Source organism: Anoplopoma fimbria, chromosome 9 (genome assembly GCF_027596085.1).
Source record: "Anoplopoma fimbria isolate UVic2021 breed Golden Eagle Sablefish chromosome 9, Afim_UVic_2022, whole genome shotgun sequence".
Lineage (NCBI taxonomy): Eukaryota > Metazoa > Chordata > Actinopteri > Perciformes > Anoplopomatidae > Anoplopoma > Anoplopoma fimbria.
In genome coordinates, this window is record NC_072457.1 from 19,609,457 (window position 1) to 19,629,497 (window position 20,041).

At 46.0% G+C, this 20,041-nt stretch overlaps 3 protein-coding genes across 3 annotated transcripts; 2 read left to right on the forward strand and 1 right to left on the reverse strand.

Moving 5' to 3' along the window:
- The first annotated feature begins 17 nt into the window (after positions 1 to 17).
- On the forward strand, positions 18 to 5,084 carry LOC129095668 (zinc finger and BTB domain-containing protein 5). The gene is made up of 4 exons (XM_054604205.1): positions 18 to 108; positions 771 to 984; positions 1,408 to 2,283; positions 2,564 to 5,084. The coding sequence occupies exons 2-4, from the start codon at positions 775 to 777 to the stop codon at positions 3,698 to 3,700; spliced, it is 2,223 nt and encodes a 740-aa protein (XP_054460180.1). The 5' UTR covers positions 18 to 108; positions 771 to 774; the 3' UTR covers positions 3,701 to 5,084.
- Positions 5,085 to 6,644: 1,560 nt separating this feature from the next.
- On the reverse strand, positions 6,645 to 9,212 carry grhprb (glyoxylate reductase/hydroxypyruvate reductase b). Its single transcript, XM_054604692.1, has 9 exons — positions 8,967 to 9,212; positions 8,487 to 8,620; positions 8,335 to 8,407; positions 8,137 to 8,253; positions 7,955 to 8,043; positions 7,745 to 7,849; positions 7,494 to 7,629; positions 7,254 to 7,384; positions 6,645 to 6,829 (listed from the first exon to the last, which is right to left on the reverse strand). The coding sequence occupies exons 1-9, from the start codon at positions 9,137 to 9,139 to the stop codon at positions 6,708 to 6,710; spliced, it is 1,080 nt and encodes a 359-aa protein (XP_054460667.1). The 5' UTR covers positions 9,140 to 9,212; the 3' UTR covers positions 6,645 to 6,707.
- Positions 9,213 to 10,292: 1,080 nt separating this feature from the next.
- Positions 10,293 to 20,037, forward strand: uba6 (ubiquitin like modifier activating enzyme 6). The gene is made up of 32 exons (XM_054603606.1): positions 10,293 to 10,360; positions 10,817 to 10,905; positions 11,040 to 11,134; positions 11,236 to 11,264; positions 11,367 to 11,461; positions 11,564 to 11,675; positions 12,060 to 12,140; positions 12,239 to 12,361; positions 12,489 to 12,612; positions 12,808 to 12,911; positions 13,017 to 13,079; positions 13,469 to 13,545; positions 13,697 to 13,763; positions 13,888 to 14,031; positions 14,227 to 14,373; positions 14,454 to 14,534; positions 14,641 to 14,718; positions 14,873 to 15,054; positions 15,193 to 15,298; positions 15,392 to 15,481; positions 15,583 to 15,663; positions 15,772 to 15,900; positions 15,982 to 16,033; positions 16,153 to 16,216; positions 16,298 to 16,367; positions 16,487 to 16,558; positions 16,651 to 16,774; positions 16,980 to 17,173; positions 17,295 to 17,422; positions 17,528 to 17,615; positions 17,719 to 17,813; positions 17,898 to 20,037. The coding sequence occupies exons 2-32, from the start codon at positions 10,865 to 10,867 to the stop codon at positions 18,037 to 18,039; spliced, it is 3,078 nt and encodes a 1,025-aa protein (XP_054459581.1). The 5' UTR covers positions 10,293 to 10,360; positions 10,817 to 10,864; the 3' UTR covers positions 18,040 to 20,037.
- Positions 20,038 to 20,041: the final 4 nt, after the last annotated feature.

Here is a 20,041-nt window from a genome sequence, read left to right on the forward strand (position 1 = left end):
CATCCAGGTGACCGTATGCTAGCGTGCTGCTTCTGCCGGAGCTAGCAGCCGATTTGCTGGTCATCAGTTCCTGGTCAGGGCCTCTTGTCTCCGCCTCCACGCTTCGAGGTAACGTCATCAACTGTCTCTCTTGTGTCACCGCCACAACAGCTGGATGCTATGTCTGTAACTAGCTAACCTGTCACGTGTTCGCCTATCTAGAGGTGCTAGCTACCAGACGTGTGGCTCTGCTCCTGTAGCTGGGACCATAAGCTGCACGTTGTTTCACGGCATATTGTCATTCATAATTAATAGTCTCACTGGGATGTGGAGCTGTCACTTAATGATGCCTCTCACCCCATCACAGGTTTTGGTTCTTTTGTTTCGATGTCCAGATATAATCACATATAAACACCTTCTCCAACCAAACTGGGACATTTAAACATCTTCATCCGGGTAAAAACTCAATTTAACCCCACCTTTAACTTCCAAATATCCTTGACATGCTCCCATTTAGACGTCCATCATTCAAACACTCTGCCACTAACCCATTATAGTAAATAGCCAAATAATGGGTTGATAATATAGTCAATAGAGAATAATCCTCATCACAGTTCCCCAGAGGTCCAATTAGATGTCTTCAAACTGCATTAAAACTGGAAGATGTTTAACTGTAAGAAAAAAAACCTAATGTGAGAGGATGGAAGCAGCAAATGTTATCAAAACTGCTGTTTGATGAATGTGACCAACTTATGGATTCTTTCAACCCTTTGCCTGCCTCTGTCCCTCAGGGCCATGGATTTCCCGGGCCACTTCGAGCAGATCTTCCAGCAGCTGAACTACCAGCGCGTCCACGGCCAGCTGTGTGACTGCGTCATCGTGGTGGGCAGCAGACACTTCAAGGCCCACCGCTCGGTGCTGGCAGCCTGCAGCACCCACTTCCGCGCCCTGTTCACGGTTGCAGAGGGAGATTCTAGCATGAACATGATCCAGCTGGACAGCGAGGTTTGGGTCTTAGTGGTTTAATTGTGTAAAAGAGGGCAGTAGTTACTACTAGTGGTGGTGGTGGTGGTAGTAGAACTGGTAGCTGGGGCAGGACACTATCTGATGACCATGGGGAGTCTATTTCGTAAGAAAAGTGGTATGAGAGGAAAAGGCCCTCTGCCTGAAAATCTCTCAGATGTGAGAGAGTGAGAGACAGACAGACAGAGGTAGAGAGACAGATAAAGAGAGACAAACAGAAAGAGAGAGAGAGAGAGACAGGTAGTGAGAGAGAGAGAATGAAAACGAGAGGGAGACAAATGGAAAGAGAGTGAGACAGAGAGAAAGACAGAAAGAGACAAAGAGAAGACAGAGAGAGATGGAGAGAGAGAGAAGAATGGAGAGAGAGACACAGAGACAGACCATCATCTTCCTGTGTGTTTGCAGGTGGTGACAGCTGAAGCTTTTGCCGCCCTGGTGGACATGATGTACACCTCCACACTGATGCTCGGGGAGAGCAACGTCATGGACATCCTCCTGGCGGCCTCACATCTGCACCTCAACAACGTAGTCAAGGCCTGCAAACACTACCTGACCACGCGCACCCTGCCCATGTCCCCCCCGTCCGACAGAGCCCTCCACCACCACCATCACCACCACCCCCAGCAGGAGCAGCAGAGGCACAGGCAGCAGCAGCAGCAGCAGCAGCAGCAGCAGCAACAGCAAGGCGCAGAGTCAGCGGAGAACCCGGCTCTTGCAGCCAACCCTAACCTCGCAGGAAATGCCGCCGCGTCAAAGCTGCAGCGCTCCTTCCTGCTGCAGCAGCTGGGGCTCAGCTTGGTGAGCTCCGCCTTGGGTGGGATGGAGGAGAACGGAGTCGGGAACGTGGTCGGCGGCAGGGTGGTGGAACAGAGAGCCTCTTTCCCGATCCGGCGCTTCCACAAACGCAAGCCCTCTCTGGGCCTGTCGGATGAGCGGCCCAGGCAGAGGCAGCGGCCCTCAGGCCCGAACCTGGGGCTGCTGGGAGAAGAAGGGGCGAACCACGAGCGAGAGGAGGGAGCACTGCTCTCCCCGGACTCGCACAAGATGGGCGATGAATCTAAGTTGGATGGCGCAGTCGCCGGCCTGGCTGGGGCGCCCCAAGACGATCCTCAGATGCCCAGCCAGTCAGACAGCGGACACTTCGGTGGGGAGGAAGAGGGGATGATGCAGGGAGTGAGGAAGGAGGAGGACATGGAGGAGCAGGACCACCAGGTCAACAGAGCAGGGGTGAAGATCAAATCAGGGACAGAGGAGGAGGAGGCAGAGGCGCAGGAACAGAAGGTAAAGATATGGCTGGATTCATTTTACATGTTTACCCTTGAAATTATGATTGAACTTGCAAATGACATTTTCTTATTTTCTAAAGATTATTTTTTATTTATTTTTACAAAATGAACCCAACTACTGATCGGGGGTTGATAATAGGAGAGCAAAAGTATCCCCTAACCCAAACTAAATTTAAATCACAATCCAAACAGAAAGATTAATCATTTTTATATTTAAGTGAAACATTATTTTGAAAAAAACAACAAAAAAAACCCCCCTCCTCTCCTTCACGTAGGTGGTGGTGAAACGAGAGCCGCTGAGTTCGCCGGAGCCAGCGGACGAAATCGGTGACGTGACATCGCAGGTAGAGCCCGGAGGCCCGGAGGAGGAGGAGGAGAAGGCGGAGCTGAGTCCGGAGAGCAGCGACCGCAGCTTCACCTCCGAGCCCCAGCCCAGCTCCAACTCCCTGCTGCAGCCCGGCTCCCAGCTGCTCCTCAACAGCAGCATGGGAGGGGGCGGCGGAGTCGGAGGAGGCTTCGGGTGTAACAGCAGGCCGGGTGTCAAACCCGGTTTTAGTATCTCCAGCTTCCTCGGCCCCAAGGACTTTCGGACTGGTGGAGCGGGGTTGGTCGGCGGAGAAGACGACCTCCCCAACACGACCACTGACGACACAATGGCGCACCACTTCCTGCTGAGACAGGAGGCCACCGGGTCGTCCGGCTCGGCTTCGTCCTCTCTCCTGAAGTCGGGTCCGCTCGGTGGCGAGAGCTGCAATGGATTTAGAGACAACCTTCAAGAGTCTTTGTTTCTCCGCCCCCTGCACAACGGTTTGGGGAACCCCGGAGGAGGTGGGGGAAGCAACAGCGGAGGGGCAGATCCTTTCGGTTTGGACTTCCAGCGCTCCAGTCTGGGGTTCCACTCCCTGGGGCAACCGTCACGGGGAGCAGGGTCAGCGACCACCGCCGCCCTGGGTTACCCGGGTTACAGACGCATCGCTCCGAAAATGAACGCCGGTGTGGGTGGAGACGAAGGACTGGGAGACTCTGCCTCCTCCTCCTCCTCCTCAAGCCTGGCCGGCCCTCTGCTGCTGAACGAGAGCGGCGGGTACGAGATGAACGGCGGCAGGCCCACCTCCCTACCCCCGCAGCTGACCCGCGCCTCGGCGGACGTCCTGTCCAAGTGCAAGAAGGCGCTGTCGGAGCACAACGTCCTGGTGGTGGAGGGGGCTCGCAAATACGCCTGCAAAATCTGCTGCAAGACCTTCCTCACGCTGACCGACTGCAAGAAGCACATCCGCGTCCACACGGGGGAGAAACCCTACGCCTGTCTCAAGTGCGGCAAGCGCTTCAGCCAGTCCTCCCACTTGTACAAGCACTGCAAGACCACCTGCCTGCGCTGGCAGAACAGCAACATGTCCAACGCCCTGCTGTAAGCCCGCCGCCGCCGCATCGGAGTGGGATCATTGGTGGGCTGGATTCAAAGACTAGTCCAAAAAAAAAAAAGGTTTTCCTGAAGTTGTCGCAGAGCAAGCGGATATGATCAGCTGTTCTATCCTCACCACAGACCACAGACCAAAGATAGGGACGATAATTTCATGACCCACACTGTTGAGGTGGCAAAAGTCATTGTAAACACATTTAGTCCTAGAAGGACTACAGAGATGCAAAGGTGCCACATTTGTTGCTCTGGATTGATCATAAACACCAACCATAGACATACAGACTGTGCCGGCCCAGTCTGGACTTTTGTTTTGAAGCTGCTACTCTGTTAGCTATTTTGTCTTTATAAAACAAAAAAGGAGTTATTTAGGTGAAATTTAGAGTTTGTGGTTATTGAAGTAGAATGAACTCACTAATACTCCGTGTGAGAGAGGCAGCTGAGCAGAACCAACATCTAGAACAAATATGTAAAAATATTACGCTTGTGTGTGGATTTATTTCACAGCACATTTATAAAACATGTAGCAGCAGCCCGCATCAGACTGTACTCCGCCTTGTTCTCTGCAAAAGGCAGTTGGACAAACTGATTCAGATGCAGTTTGTGCGACAGATAGGATGCCTGTAAGTATTAAGAACTGTTGATGGTCATGTGCTCTCGGCTCAAGTTCAACCGACGGAGAAGATGACAGAGAACCTTGTGTGTTGTTGCACAAAAAAAAAACCCGGTCAACTGGACAAAATCATTTACTGAAGCGATGAGAAACCCCGATAAACAGTTTAGCATTTTTCCAAAATGTTGGATTCACGAGTACTCCACCACCAAGTCAGGTCAGATGTGTGACCTCTGCTGTGGCCTTTCAGTCCAAGCGCCATCATCGGAAGTGTTGCAGAGCTCACTTAAAGTAGGGAATATGTCCGTTTGCACTGATGGGGCCTTCCCACCTCCTGTGACCACAAACATGTCTACCTGTAGTTTGTCAAGTGCCAGTTTCGGAGGAGGGGGAAGTATTAAATGGCTCTGATCACAACGTGCCCCAATTTGCAGAGCTGTAAACCTCAGAATTAAGTCGCAAGGGTTTAAAGGGAGCAGTGAGGGAAAGGAAAGTGTGGACGTTCAACATTTGAAGTAAAAGCAGGAGAGAAAAAAATTCCTGCATTCACTGGGCCTTGCAGTCTCTTTTTGAGAATAACTATTATTGCATTATAATGCTTATTTTAAATATCAACTTCACACGCTGTAAAATGCACCTTATTTTGTATCTTATTTTTTTGTGATTTTCTTTTTTCAATTTTATCAATTATGGCATTCTCCCTCCTTTATTGGTTACTGACTGAGAACAAACACAAAAGTCTCAGCTGTGGTCAACGAGTTTACACACCGTCCACACACGTGTGTGTGTGTGTGTGTGTGTGTGTGTGTGTGTGTGTGTGTGTGTGTGTGTGTGTGTGTGTGTGTGTGTGTGTGTGTGTGTGTGTGTGTGTGTGTGTGTGTGTAAAGGGTAATGAAGTTGTGCCAAGAGGAAGAGGCGTCTAAAGAGAACCGATCAGCACGTGTTGAAAAAGGGCTTTAGAAATGTAAATATTGCACATTTGTGGTTCCATTTTGACATTTTTATTTTCTTTGGGGTGACAAAACAACTCCCAAAGTACTGAACATTGTGTTTCATTTTTGCTACTGTACTTGATATCAGTGCTTTATACACAGGCGTCTTTATACACCTTTCAAAAAGCACTTCGACAAATCATTCTTTTAAAAGATAACATATAGATATGTTTACTGGACTATGTGAAAAGACAGCTGTGTTGCAACTATCCAACTCCTCCGGCTCTCATGGGGGCTTTCAGTGGTCGTAGCCTTTTTGCTAGCAGGTGATCAATAACACATGGTGTCCACAGTTTGTGAAGTCAAACACATTGGGAAAAGTCAGAAAATAATAAGGATCTCCTGCCTTTTTTTTAACATTTACATTTCAGGAGTTTTTAGCTGTTTTTAAATGTGTGTAACTTGAATGTTTACCCGTAACTGCAAATCCATTCATATATACATTGGAGTAAGACTACAAAAGAACAGACATGCCTCGGTAGACGGTTGTTTAATTGAAATTAGTGTTCACGCAGTGTTGTCGAGTTCTGTTTAAGTGAACCGAAATGGTAAAATGGATTTGTCTTCTTGTATACTTGATTGCTTGCTGTATTGTGTCTCCTGCACTGTCGATGAGAAAAACAGTTAACACTTCCATTCCTAGTCTGCATCTTATTGTACCTTTTTAGAGTCATAACACTGTTACCAAATTACATATTTGATTTGATGTTGACCTTTACTTCTAACTTCAGAATAGAAGTCGCCTCGTAGGATGTTTCTCCCTGCAAACATAAGCTGACCCAGCCGGTTGACCCTGTCATTCTTCACACCGTGGAATCAACAGTGAAGTGGTGGTGATGATGCGCTTAAGAGAGTCCTCAACACGGCCTGTTGAGGACCATTATGGTGCTGTCTTCTTAAAGCTGTTGCATAAACGGTTAATGTGAATCTCTGAAAAATGCACTGACTGTACTACCCCCCTTTTACAAATATGCCAAAATGTTCAAATGCATAAAAGAAAAGCCTAAATTGTTCATGAAAGTCACTGCCTTACGTCCTCTAGCTTGTAAAGCTGGGCTGTTGTTGATATGCCAAAATCTGAAGCTTTCCTGTTTTCTTTTTTCTTTATACTAAACATAATGTAACTACAAGAGGACTAAATGTTTGTCTGTTTGCTGTTGAAGGCTATGAAGATTGTATAGTATGTTCAGTTGTATAAACTGAATAAAACAAGGAAATTCATTTTTTTTGCGGGTGAGTTTTTTTCTGCTGAATTAGCACAAAAGAATAGGCCAATTGTTTGACAAGTTGAGTCGACTCAACATTAATACGTAAGAAAATAAACAAGCATGGCATTAGAAAGTTTAAGTGGTGGTTTTATTTGAATCTTCTTAAGAATAATTAAGCAAAAGTGTCCTTCACAGCTTGAGCTCTTTGATCATCGGCTTGCCCCGCAGGCCCAGCAGGAGGTTGTTTGCCGCCATGGTGGACATGGCGTTACGGGTGGTGTAAGAGGCACTGGCAATATGTGGGAGAATCACTGTGGGAGGAGAGGATTTAAAAAGATTGATGATGAGGCGTGTGTCGATAAGGTTTGCCTTAAAGGGACAGCTCACCCCTCAATGAAAACCACATATTTGTCCTCTAACCTGTAGTGCTATATATCAATCTTGATTGTTTTGGTGTGAGACGCCACATTTTGGAGATATCGGCCGTCAAGATGTCTGCCTTCTCTCCGATACAATAGGACTATATGACAATCGGCTTGTGTTGCTCAAAGCGCCCAAAGAAAAGTTACATTTGAAAAGCTCAAATAATGGTTGAAAGAATATAGTATAGTCCTGTTCAGCGACTCACACCAAAAACAATGTAGATTTATAGATAACATGTAAGGGGACAAATATGTGGTTTTAATCGTGGGGTGAACTGTCCCTTTAAAGGGCCGACAAGTCCGTCACACTCACCGCAGTTTTTGAGGGTGAAGAGCGGGTGGTCTGTGGGCAGGGGCTCAGGAACAGTCACATCCAACCCAGCCCCTGCAATCTGCCCAGTGGACAGAGCCTCATACAGGTCCTCCTGGTTCACCACGCCCCCTCTAGCTCAACACAAAGACCAGAATGAAAGGGCAGACAAGGGCAGAATTATTTCATTACGCGCCATCGTTGCACAACATGTGTCAAAGGGTTTCAGTTGTGTCCGTGCACCTGCTTGTGTTGATAAAGATGGAGGTGTTCTTCATCTTGGTGAAGAGTTGTTTGTTGCAGATCTCCTTGGTTTCGGGTGTTAAAGCACAGCACACAGCCAGGAAGTCAGACTGCTTTGCCAGCTCGTCAAAAGAGACTGGACCAAGAGACGGGGCCATCTCATTAAAATCAGGGGCCTGACATGTCGTTTCATTTCCTCTAAAGTAACAACGTATTGAGTATCTGTGAGATCAGGATGTCCTCATCCTTACCGTACTCTGCATTGATGACGCTGGCCAGCTCGGGCCTGGGGGCCACGTCTGCATAGATGAACTTCTTGACCTTGAAAGGAGCCAGACGCTCGGCAATGGCCACGCCTTGGAGCACAAAGTGCAAAGTATTAGGTTTTATTTACGGCAGTTTGCTCAACAGGCCCATGTGCGTGTTTGTGCGCGTCATGTTTCAGACGGTGCCGTGCTCACCAATCCTCCCAAGGCCCAGGATCCCCACGGTGCTGTTGGCCAGCTCGTGTCCACACAGCCACAGAGTTCTCCACGTGCCCCAGCCGCCACTGACACGAGAAACAGAGTTTAACCTTTGACCCTCCACCCCAAAAATGTCTCTAAACATGAATAGATCTGAGTGTGTGTGTGTGAGACGTTACGTCTTGGCTTCGTGTGTGGCCTCTATCAGCCTCCTGGAGGTGGTGAGCAGCAGAGCCACAGTCAGCTCAGCCACAGCGTCGGTCAGGACATCGGGGGTGTAACCCACACGGATTCCTCTGGGGTAAAAGAACACACACATTAGATGAAACGACGACTTCGACTTTGATGTGTCCCAAGAAAACAGAGATAAGAATCACCTTTTCCTCAGCTCCTCCAAAGAGAGATGGTCGAAACCCACCGACATGGTGCTGAGGACCTTAAGGCCTGGACCTGCAGGAGTACACCAAAGAATAAACACAGAACTTTTTGTTGCATTCTTCGCTCAACTGACTCCAACCCCCCCCCTGACCTGCAGCATCCAGCAGCTCTGCATCGATCTTCTCCGTCAGCACGCAGACCAGACCGTCGACGCCTCTGACCCGCTGCAGGAGCTCCTTCCTGGGCACGGGGACATCGTCGGAGTCCCACAGCTCGAACTGCACCCTTGGAGGTGCAAAATCCAAAATCGTATCAATTTCTTTATTATCGGCAGAAGAAATGTCATTGGGTGCCAAAGCTGTTCCTACTGAGATGGGCCGAATCTCGAGCTGTACCACACAAACTGTAGGTTTTCACAAGAATACAGGGACTTTAAGGTGCAGAGAGACCTTTTGTTCAGCTCTGCTGTGGGGGAATACCCTTTAGTCTACCAGTCTTATCTGAGTAACCCAAAGGCAAACATTAGCAGTCCTGCAAAGTAAATGATGAACTTTCACAAAGCAGACCATCACGGTCAGCTACACATCACACGATCCACTTAGGATTTGAAGTGACTTAACGAGACACTCACTGTCCAGATTCACGGAGGATCCTCAGGCCCTCTGGTGGGATCTGTCGGGTGACATACACCCGTGGCAGGGTTGACATCTCCCTCCGTGCGGTGCTTGTCAGACCTCCAGCAGCATTAAGAGGAGCAGCAGCGATCCGCTGCAGCCGACGCAGTGCCACACGACCGCACCACATTGCCAGGAGAGAGAGAATCTGTAGGGGGGGTTAAACGTCCGAGAGGTGACAGTGTCAGTCTGGAGTTCAGAAGTCCTGTTGTGTGCATGTGTGTGATTTTGGCTCTAGTTCAGGGGGCGGTTCCTGTGCTTGTGTGTGTGTGTGTCCCTGACCAATATGATCAGAGGGAGGGTGTCTCTGGGGTCTGAAGGTGAGGGATACAGATACTGTGACAGATAAACTAAACACAAAAATCACTGAGGCAAATTTGTGCCCAGCTTCAGGATCAAATACAATTTTAGATCATTTTCACTTTAGGCTAAAAACAAACACTAACAAAAAAAACACAGAGACACAAACTACATAAATATATGAAAGACACCAGAAGACTTGTTTTTTCCTTAAATCTTCTCCCAGAATGAGAGTCAGTGCGTAAATGTTTCACCTGGCTGTTGACCTTTGTTTCTTTAAACAGTGCAAGACCATAATGCTGTTTTGTGTTTTCTGATCCATCTCTCTGGCTGGGACCGGTTCAGCAATCCGTCGTTACTTCCTCAACTGGAGATGAGTTTCATACAATGAAGTAATTAGAAAGAATATTTTTTTTAAAGTTACTAAAAATAATGTTGGTGGTTTTTTGTTTATAAAACATTATCATATTTTGTTAAAGCTTTGAAATAGTGTTTAAGTATTGTTATTCTGTCATTTATCAGCTTTAAAATATATTTTATATCATTCTTTAAAACAATAAATAATAGTTTGCTTGCTAACCATATAGTTTTGTGAATAATATGCAGTATAACATTGTCCCAATGAGATAAGAAGATTGATAATCAAACAATTGTCTTTGTCTGTAGTAATGTCACAGCAAAAACAAACTGCTGAAATATCCCAACTCTCTATTAATGTCATTACAATGCTGTACAATGCAACATGTTACACCCCACACAGTTTTTTTCTTAATATATATTATAATAGCGAATTTGTGAAAATATTATTCTTGATGATTAATATTCTGAAAATGTACTACTTGATAACTAATATTTCCAAAAATGATAATAGAAGAGAATATTAGTTATTTTTCAGATTAGATTGAGTCATTTAACTTAAAATACTGCTGAAAAAAATACTGTGACCGTATTGGATGACCTTGGTCACGTGGTCGTAGTAACCCGGAAGAACTCCAGTTTTTCAACCAGTCACAACCATTCATTCCCTCTAGCCCGTCGCGCATACTGACAGGTAGCTACGTATGATTATTTGTCCAATTTCAACACTATTCAAAGCGCCTTTTTCCATATTGGTTGGCGAAATGATAATACCCCAACCCCCGCTGTCACCCCTGGGCCGTCACCCGCAGCCTGACGTGTGTGTCAACACTTTGAACCAGTTTACGGCAAGCGTCCTCGCCGCCGGCACCAGGCAGCAGAGGCGCTAGCTAGCTGTAGCTGCTAATGCTAAGCTTTACGGCAGCTAGCGTTAACGTCACTGCTGTTGCTATCTAACCGCTGGAAGACGTCACTGCGTTGGCTCGAGACAGTCAGTGTACAGTTGCCAGGGTCAACAGCGTCGGTGTCAGCCTGTGAGAGTGAGAGTTAGCCACTAAGCTAAGCTAGCCGACAGCAGGGCGCTGGGGTAACAACCAACACGCTGTACAGGTTTGCTAACCACTGTTGTCACTTCTCATGTGTCCATCAGGCAGAGCCGTTGTCTGAGACCGCTGAACCCCCCCTCTCCCCCCCCAGCATGGCTGCAGACTCGATGGAGATTGACGACTCTCTTTACAGGCAAGTCCCATCACCATCGTCCCCACTGAAGCACTTTACGTTACAGCTCTGTGTGCACTGTGTACTGGAGTCCACTGCTACGCTCTCCCTCACATGTCCTCTTCCTCCCTCCCTCCCTCTCTCTCTATGTCCAGCCGCCAGCGATATGTGCTGGGAGACAGTGCTATGCACCAGATGGCCCAGTCCTCAGTCTTTCTCAGTGGAATGGGAGGACTGGGAATTGAGATAGGTAACCGCAAACATCATGTTATTGCACGGCAGCACTGCAAGATGCTGAATGCCACAGTAGTCGCGTAATCTGCATCACTCAATTTGTTTTTGGTTCCACAGCAAAGAATATCGTCCTGGCTGGCGTGAAGGTATGCAGTGTTTTAATGTTTCAATGGGCAGTGTCTTTAGAGGCGGTCTTCCTGAGGCCTTATCGTTCGTGTGTGTGCGTGTGCGTGTGTGTGTGTGTGCAGGCAGTCACCCTTCATGACGCAAAGCAGTGTGAAACCTGGGATCTGGGCTCCAACTTCTTTATCCACAAAGAGGACGTGTTGAGCCAGAAGAGAAGGTAAAGCACATGACAACACAGCAATGGACTGTTCAGCTTCACCTCTAACCTTACTCACACATCTGAAAATATCATGTACTCTTCTTTCCCATTGCAACGCAGGGTGGAGGCTGTGTGCCCACGGGTCGCAGAGTTGAACCCGTACGTCCACGTTGACGTGTCTTCCTCGGATCTGGACGACAACACCGATCTCAGCTTCCTCGGAAAGTATCAGGCAAGGCTTCGCTTTCAGAGTCTGTAGTTTGTTCTTTGGTGGAGAGTGGAGGGTGTGATCAAACAGCTTTGATTGACAGCAGTTAGAAGCAGTTTCTGATGGAGACAAGGTGGAAAAAGTTTTTTTTTTATAGTAAAAAATAAAACATTACTCTCAGGCTGTAGGAATGCTACAGATAAATGTCAAATTTTGAAAGGTCATAACTTCCAAACCATCTTGTAGGATGTGTAAAACATTCAGGATTCATGCATTGTAATCGCTCATTAGTTGCTTCTATTACTTGAAACAACTAAAAATGCACTCCGTCATTCTTTTTAACCTTTTTAGATTGCAAAATACCTTAGTTAAAACCTGCTTCGTTCTCTGCTCTGCTCTCTCCTCCAGTGTGTGATTCTGACTGAAGCCCGATTGAGCCTGCAGAAGAGAGTGAACGACTTCTGCCATTCACATCAACCTCCCATCAGAGTAAGTGCACTGTCGTGACAAACAAACAATCAAACGTGAGCCAAACCTTTCACCTGTGAATTAACCTTTTTTTTTTTTTTATCCCGTGTCCTTCCCAGTTCATTGGCTGTGATGCGTACGGCATCTGCGTGCGGGTGTTTTGTGATTTCGGAGAGGAGTTTGAGGTGTCCGATCCCACAGGAGAGGAGCCCAAAGAGATTTTCATCCAAAGTATCACTCAGGTAGTCCCAACACTTCTGATGGTTTTCTATCTGTCTGTCTATCTTCTTCCTATCAGAGTTTTTTTATTTAATTGTCAGAAGTGATAAGGAGCTACAACTGATCTTCTTTTAAATTTGAACCCTTCAGGACAATCCTGGGGTGGTAACCTGCATGGACGACCAACCCCACGGCCTCCAGACAGGCCAGAGTGTTGTCTTCAGAGAGGTCAATGGCATGGTGGAAGTCAACGGCACCGCACGCCCCGTTTCAGGTATTATTTCTACATTGATGATAATAATTTCAGTATTTTTAGTGTACGTTTTTTATTGCGGTTGTCACGCCAGCATACCTGAGGATTTACAGATTTACACACGATTTAGAATATGATTAATAATATTTATATACAAAGAAACAAATGTGCCGTTTATCACAGCATAAACGTTTTTATGTGTTTGTGTGGTATTAGTCCTTTCCCCTATCAGCTTTGCAATAGGAGACACATCCCAACTACAACCATATGCACATGGAGGTTTCTTTGTTCTGGTGAAATCCCCCAAGACATACAGATTTGTAAGTCAAGTACTTGCCAAAAATATCGCAGATGACTCAAAAAAAGATGAAAGAATGTTAAGAAAAAAATATTCTTTGTGTTTGTGTCCCTCTGCTGTATTTCAGGAGACATTAGAGAAACAGTTGTGTGATCCTCAGGTCCTGACTCCAGACTTCAGTAAACCAGAGGTGAGAGTTTAGAGATGTTCCGGGAGACTGCAATCGCAACGTAAGGTTTAAAGGGGCCGTTTGGTCGGCTAACTTTGGGCTTAACTCAATGCTACAGCAAAGCAAGCGCACTTAATCAAGGCACCTGCCCAAAAAGCATGCAGCGTAACAAACTACGGATTGGATTGCATGTACAGACTAGAAGGGTCACATGGCTTCTTGGTAAACTTAAGTTACGGGCTTATTCTTTTCCCTCTGGTAAAAGTTGGTTAGTTTCAGTGATGCCAGTCTTTATGAGTCAGCCTAGCTGTGTGGTACTAATTGCTGTTTATGGATTGGAATGTAATGTTTGTTTGAGTTAAACCAAGCAGTTTCCCCACAATGCTTTGTTTTAAAAATCTACCCATCAGGCCCCGCTACAGATCCATGCAGCAATGATGGCTCTGGACACCTTCCAGGAGCAGCACAGCAGACTCCCCAACGTCGGGTAAACAAAACATTTCTCTGCTTGTCACTGTCTAGATCTTATTTGCTGCTTTACTTTACTGTGCACAACAGCAGCCAGGGATATCATCAGTCCTGCCTGTGGATTTCAGTGCTCATTCAGTTATGAGCGGTTTTACTTTTTATGCCATCAGGTGCTCACAGGATGCTGAGGTTTTACTGAAGCTAACGGAGGAAGTGAATGCAACTCTCAGTACCAAAGTGAGTGTTTTTTTCTTTTTTGTATCCCTGATGCTTTTTTTTTTTCTCGAACCCTGGAGATGCAGCTCTTTGAAAGATGATTGAGTGCACACAGGCGCATTAACGTCCCTCTTTCCTTTTCCAGGCGTCCGTGAACGCCGAGTTGGTGCGCTGTCTGTCGAGAACAGCGAGGGGAACGCTCCCTCCGTTGGCAGCGGCTGTGGGAGGTCTAGCCAGCCAGGAAGTTCTTAAGGCCATCACAGGGAAGTTTGCGCCACTGCAGCAATGGGTAGGTCACTCAATTTTGACGGCCGAGCACCTTTTCAGAATTGAAATGAAGCTTATTGACGGTTCAGTAGCTCAACCTACTCTGTTAAACAATTCGCCGTAAAAGTGCTGACTGAATTTTGTTCACTGTTTTTTGCATCCTTTCAAAACCGAATTGAATTAATTTCATCTCCTTCTCTGTTACTCCTGCGTTTAGTTTTATCTTGATGCCATCGAGGTAGTCCGGCCGCTTCAGTCCGTCTCTGCGGAGGAGTTTTTACCAAAGGGCGATCGCTACGATGGGTTACGAGCTTGCATCGGTGAATCAATGTGTCTAGAACTGCACAAGCTGAGGGTCTTCATGGTAAGGATTGCGCAGTACGTAAATGTGAATTAATTGATGGTCCTTATCCAAATGAACCGCTACAATGTCTTCTCCTCCAGGTGGGCTGCGGGGCCATCGGCTGTGAAATGCTGAAAAACTTTGCCCTGCTTGGGGTGGGATTGGCCAGCAGATCAGGAGAGGTGGGTGTCTTTTCTGCACTTCCCCTCCTTTGTCAGACTCTTATTTATTTATTTATTTATGTGTCGCCATGCATTTAGTGAAGCTTTGTTCTCTTTATCTTCGCAGGTATGCGTCACAGACCCAGACCTCATAGAAAAGTCCAACCTCAATCGGCAGTTTCTCTTCAGACCACATCATATACAGGTGAACCTTTTTAATGCAATATTTTCTTACCTTTTTACTAGTTGCAAATTTTGTGGAATCGTGTCTTTAATTATAATCAGAGTAACAAGAAACTCTATTGGAATAAACCTCATGCACTACTAAGACCTGCCCTTTTTGTCTCACGGCGTCTCAGAAACCGAAGAGCACCACGGCGGCAGAAGCCACTCACGAAATCAACCCAGACCTGCAGGTGGTCGCTCACCTCAACAAGGTGTGTCCTGCTACCGAGAGCATCTACAATGACTCCTTCTACTCCCGCCTGAACCTGGTGGTCACCGCGCTGGACAACGTGGAGGCCCGCAGATACGTGGACAGGTCTGTGCAAAATATTAAAGTGACTCAATCAACTCTCTTTGAAGCTTTCAGCTTGATGCTTATGCCATCAAAGTGTTTTTGTTTACATATTTGGCCGACAAGTAATATCATGTTTGTGCGTGTGTTTTCATTTTTCAGCCGATGTTTATCCAATCAGAAGCCTCTCTTGGACTCCGGCACCATGGGAACGAAAGGACACACAGAAATCATTGTGCCAAATTTGACAGAGTCCTACAATAGCCATGTGAGTGTGTGTGTGTGTGTGTGTGTGTTAACCGCAGTGTATTCCCACACACAGACCTTAGTCTTTACAGGGATTATTTGCTTTGCTCCCCAGAGGGACCCCCCTGAAGAGGAGATCCCATTCTGCACTCTCAAGTCCTTCCCTTCTGTCATAGAGCACACCATTCAATGGGCCAGAGACAAGGTCAGCCGGCTCAAGTTATCACATTATCTATTTTGACTGTATGATAATTGGCACATGACTGAATGTGCAAAATTCTTAACTCTTACTTTGGGTTTGTCTAGTTTGAGAATCTGTTTGCACACAAGCCCTCCATGTACAACTCCTTCTGGCAGACCCACTCCTCGGCCGAAGTGGTGCTACAGGTAAGACTTTGTATGGCATAAGTGTTTTTCCGACTTTTATAAGTATCCTTTGCCAGGAATGTTTTTCAAAGATTTTATGTGATTGTGTCTGTTTGTGTGTGTGTGTAGAGGATGCAGAGGGGGGAAAGTCTGGAGGGGTCATTCCAGGTCATTAAGCTGCTAAGCAAACGGCCCAGCCAGTGGGAACAGTGCATCACTATCGCCCGTCTGAAGTTCGAAAAGTACTTCAAGAGAAAGGTAACGAACACACATTCATTCAATAGGTTGCATGTACACGTTTGTCGGTGCAAACTATAATACTTTTGTTTTTGTGTGTAGGCCCTACAATTGTTGCACTCTTTCCCTCTGGACACAAGGTTAAAAGATGGAAGTAAGTTTATTTTTTTTTTTTTTTTTTTTTTTTCATGACACGTTTACCAATTAGTTATCAAATGATTTGAATTTTATTTAAAAGCAAAGATTATAGTGGATTCTTCTTCCCTTCTTCAGGTTTGTTCTGGCAGTCCCCGAAAAGACCTCCAGCTCCTATTGATTTTGACTTGAAAGACTCTTTGTGAGTATTCTCTCTTAAGTGTCAGTTCAAGGCGTTCTTATGTCGTATGTTTCACTTCTAAGCTCCTCGTTTCCCCGTCAGGCACTTCACTTTCATTGTCGGCACCGCCCGGCTCTTTGCAGGGATTTACAACATTCCCTACTCAGAAAAGGTGGGTCACGTAAGCTCATACACTCTCCAATACACACACACACACACACACACACACACACACACACACACACACACACACTGACTCACTGACTGACCAGACTTCTCCTTCTTTATCAGGATTTCTCCGAAGAGGTGGTGACCAGGCTTCTCTCAGATGTCAAGATCCCCGAGTACAGGCCTTCACAGAAAGTGAGCTTCCCAACTGAGCTGGTCCTTTTAGGTTTTATCGGAGTGTTAAAAAAACCAAATCCTAACCTTGTTGATTAATCCGTCCCTCCTAGTGTATAGAGACCGACGAGACGGCAAAGAAGCCCGATTCAATGAAGTTGCCTCTGAGCAGCGAGGAAGAGAGGGAGGCCATCTCTCAGCTGGAGCAGGCCATTGCTACCGACAATGTCACAGCAGGTGAACAACTGAGGAAAAAACAAATACTAAATAGGCAGATTTGTATATGGACACTGGCATTCAGTCATATCCATAAAGACAGTGTGACTATTAAGGGAACAGACGCTATCTCTTTCCCCATCCTGTTAAGTGGACAAGTCTATGTCACAAACACTGTAAGTCTACGTCTAACCATGAGTGATGCTGTCTGTGCTTTCACACGCAGAGAGGTTACAGGTGAGCCCGCTGCAGTTTGAGAAGGACGACGACGGCAACGGCCACATGGACTTTGTCACGGCGGCGTCCGCCCTCAGAGCCAGGATGTACGCCATAGAGCCGGCAGACCGACTCAAGACCAAGCGGATCGCCGGCAAGATCATCCCCGCCATCGCCACGGCAACAGCTGCAGTGGCTGGATTGGTGAGGGACGGTTTGAAATGTTTGCAACATTGATGGTTTAACCTGGCCCCAGTCATTTTAAACACCCAGAGAATACTTGGGTGTACTTACTAATATGATTTTGTTTTTTCGATGCGTTCAGGTGGCCCTGGAGCTGGTCAAGGTGATCGGAGGCTACGAGTTTGAGTCTCTCAAAAACTGCTTCTTTAACTTGGCCATCCCTGTAGTGGTGCTCACCGAGCCTGCCCAAGTTAAACAGTCACTCATCAGGTAAGGGAATGCACACCATTCCTCTCACACAACTTAAAAGCGTTAAAACATCTGGGACTGTTTTGACCCCACGGACTGAAAAATATTGTTTGACGCCTTTCCCAGGGACAACATTTACTTCTCCATCTGGGACTGTTGGACTATCTTTGGCCGAGAGGACTTCACCCTCTCTGACTTCATGAATGCAGTGAAGGTGAGATTGCTTGTATTAATATCGTGTTTGAGGTTTGTCATTGCCTCTTTGTAGTTTATACTTGATTATTTCATTTTTTTAATCAATCGGTGTTGGTTTTCAGGAAAAGTATGGAATCGAACCCACTATGGTAGTCCATGGTGTGAAGATGCTCTATGTGCCTGTGATGCCCGGACACTCGAAGAGGCTCAAGCTAACGTAAGTGTTTTTTGTGATCCTCGACTCTTCGTGACCCCCTGAAGAAACCCCGCCTCTTTAAACCTCCCCTCTGACTCTCCTCAGGATGCAGAAGCTGATCAAGCCATCCGTGGACCGCCGCTACGTCGACCTCACCGTGTCGTTCGCCCCAGAGGCGGACGGAGACGACGACCTGGCCGGCCCTCCCGTCAGGTACTTCTTCAGCCGCAATGGAGAGACGCCCTGACTGCTGCCCCGGTGTCGTCCTCAAGCCTCTTGTGTCCTTACTCCTCCCTATCTTTCATGTAAATTGTTGTACTACAATAACCTGGGCCAAGGCCTAGAGCTTTCCTTCAGGATGTTCTCCGACAAGGGAAAACGCTCCTGGGCCCCAACCCCAGCCCCCCCCCTCCAGTACGTAATGGAACAAGAAAAGGCCGGTCCTGGTCCCAGTTTTTCTCTCCCCAGATCTAGCCAACAGGAGGCTGCTTGAGTAGCACTTAACTGTACCTGTGTACATATATTTCCTGGTCTGTTTTCTACTCGGGTAAAGGAAAAAAAGAAATGCACAGCTCCAAGCTGTGTCGATGCCTTAATTGATTAATAGCTTTTTTTCTGTTTGTGGCAGTGAGTCTGACTAAATAAACGAATTATGTCCTCAGAAACCTGGAATCTCCCCAACACACCAACCAAATTAGTCTCGTTTGTGTTTCAAGTCTACTGGGCCCAAAAAAGGGGGCCGGTGAAGTGCATTTGTTCGGCATCACATATTTCTTCTTCCTCAGAGTCCTCTCAGTGGATTTGAACTCATTGCCAACCACAGAATTATGACAGGCGTCTGTCATCTCCCTTTACAGAAGCAGTTCGAGGCCAATATTTGTTCAGACAGTTAGAGGTGATCACGCCCCTTCAGATGATTGTCTTTTAATACTGCCTCATAAAGACACATTTCTATCACAGCGGGATGGCTATTACCCGAACATTACAGAGCAGATGTGCATTGCACTTAACTTCATGGGATAAAGCACCCACCAATTGTAGCTGCTAGTCTTACCTATCATGTAAAACACTTAGGTAATTACTGTATCAACACCAGTCAACACATTTGGGTGAACCACATGTTCCTCATTAGATTAAATAATGGCATGACTTCAATAGTATCACAAACAAAGAGGCTTCTTTCTTTTTTTTCTTGACTGACAAAACATCTGTACCACCATCTGGGATCACACTCCTGTTTTCATTAAACAAAATCTGTGCTGTTGCATTTGTTTATGGATGTGTGTCCATGACATGTATTTATTTTCTCATTTTTGTCACTTTTTTCATGTCAAATGAGCCTGTGTTGAAGAGCCCTGTGTAGTCATGGTTCACTGTTTTTTTTTTTTTGTGAAACAAGACAAAGTCAAACTAAAAGTAGTTGGAAAAAGAAAATCATCCTTCTGTTTAGTTCCAGTGGAAGGTTATGAAAAGGGGTCTTTAAAGTAGTCTGCATTGGCTTAAATTGGCAATAAAGTCAATGTAGTTCTGAGTGGAATAATTAAAAAAAATAAATGTAGCTCTGTATTAAGATACTCTTTCATACTGACTGGTTATCATCTGCTTCAAACAAGACTAAAGCCACACTAAATGCTTCCTGGACCGCATTTGTTTTTCTCCCCCAGTAACCAGAGGTGGTGAATTTGGCTTTTCACAGAAAACGTCACATCATGTTGACGACACTTTATTTTGCGGTGAATGTCATAAGTGTAAAAACTAAAACGGTGTTAACGTGTGACAATAACGATGTATGTTCCTGTGACAGACAGCTCAACCAACGGTCCAATAAAATGTGAGATTTCAGGATGTCCTCAAACGACGGCTGATCTGCGTCTTTTGTACTGCATACAACTATTTTGATAATTTATTGATTTAAAAAAGTGAAAAAAGGCCAAACATTCTCCACTTCCAGCTTCTCAGGAGCAGGTTGGCTGCTTTTCCTTTACATATATATCATTGTAAACTAAATATTTTAGGGTTTTTCTTTAGACATTTGCACACATCACCATGGGCTTTAGGAAGTTGTGATAGACATTTTCCCTCAATTGTTTTTTGACATTTCATAGAATGATTGATCACCACGAAACACAATCAATTAAGGAAAAAAAAACAGAACATTTTAAGGTATTACATTAGATGGATTATCATTGTGCATAAAATCTCATGACTAGTGAGATATCAGTAAATAAAAATCTACACTTTTTACAAAA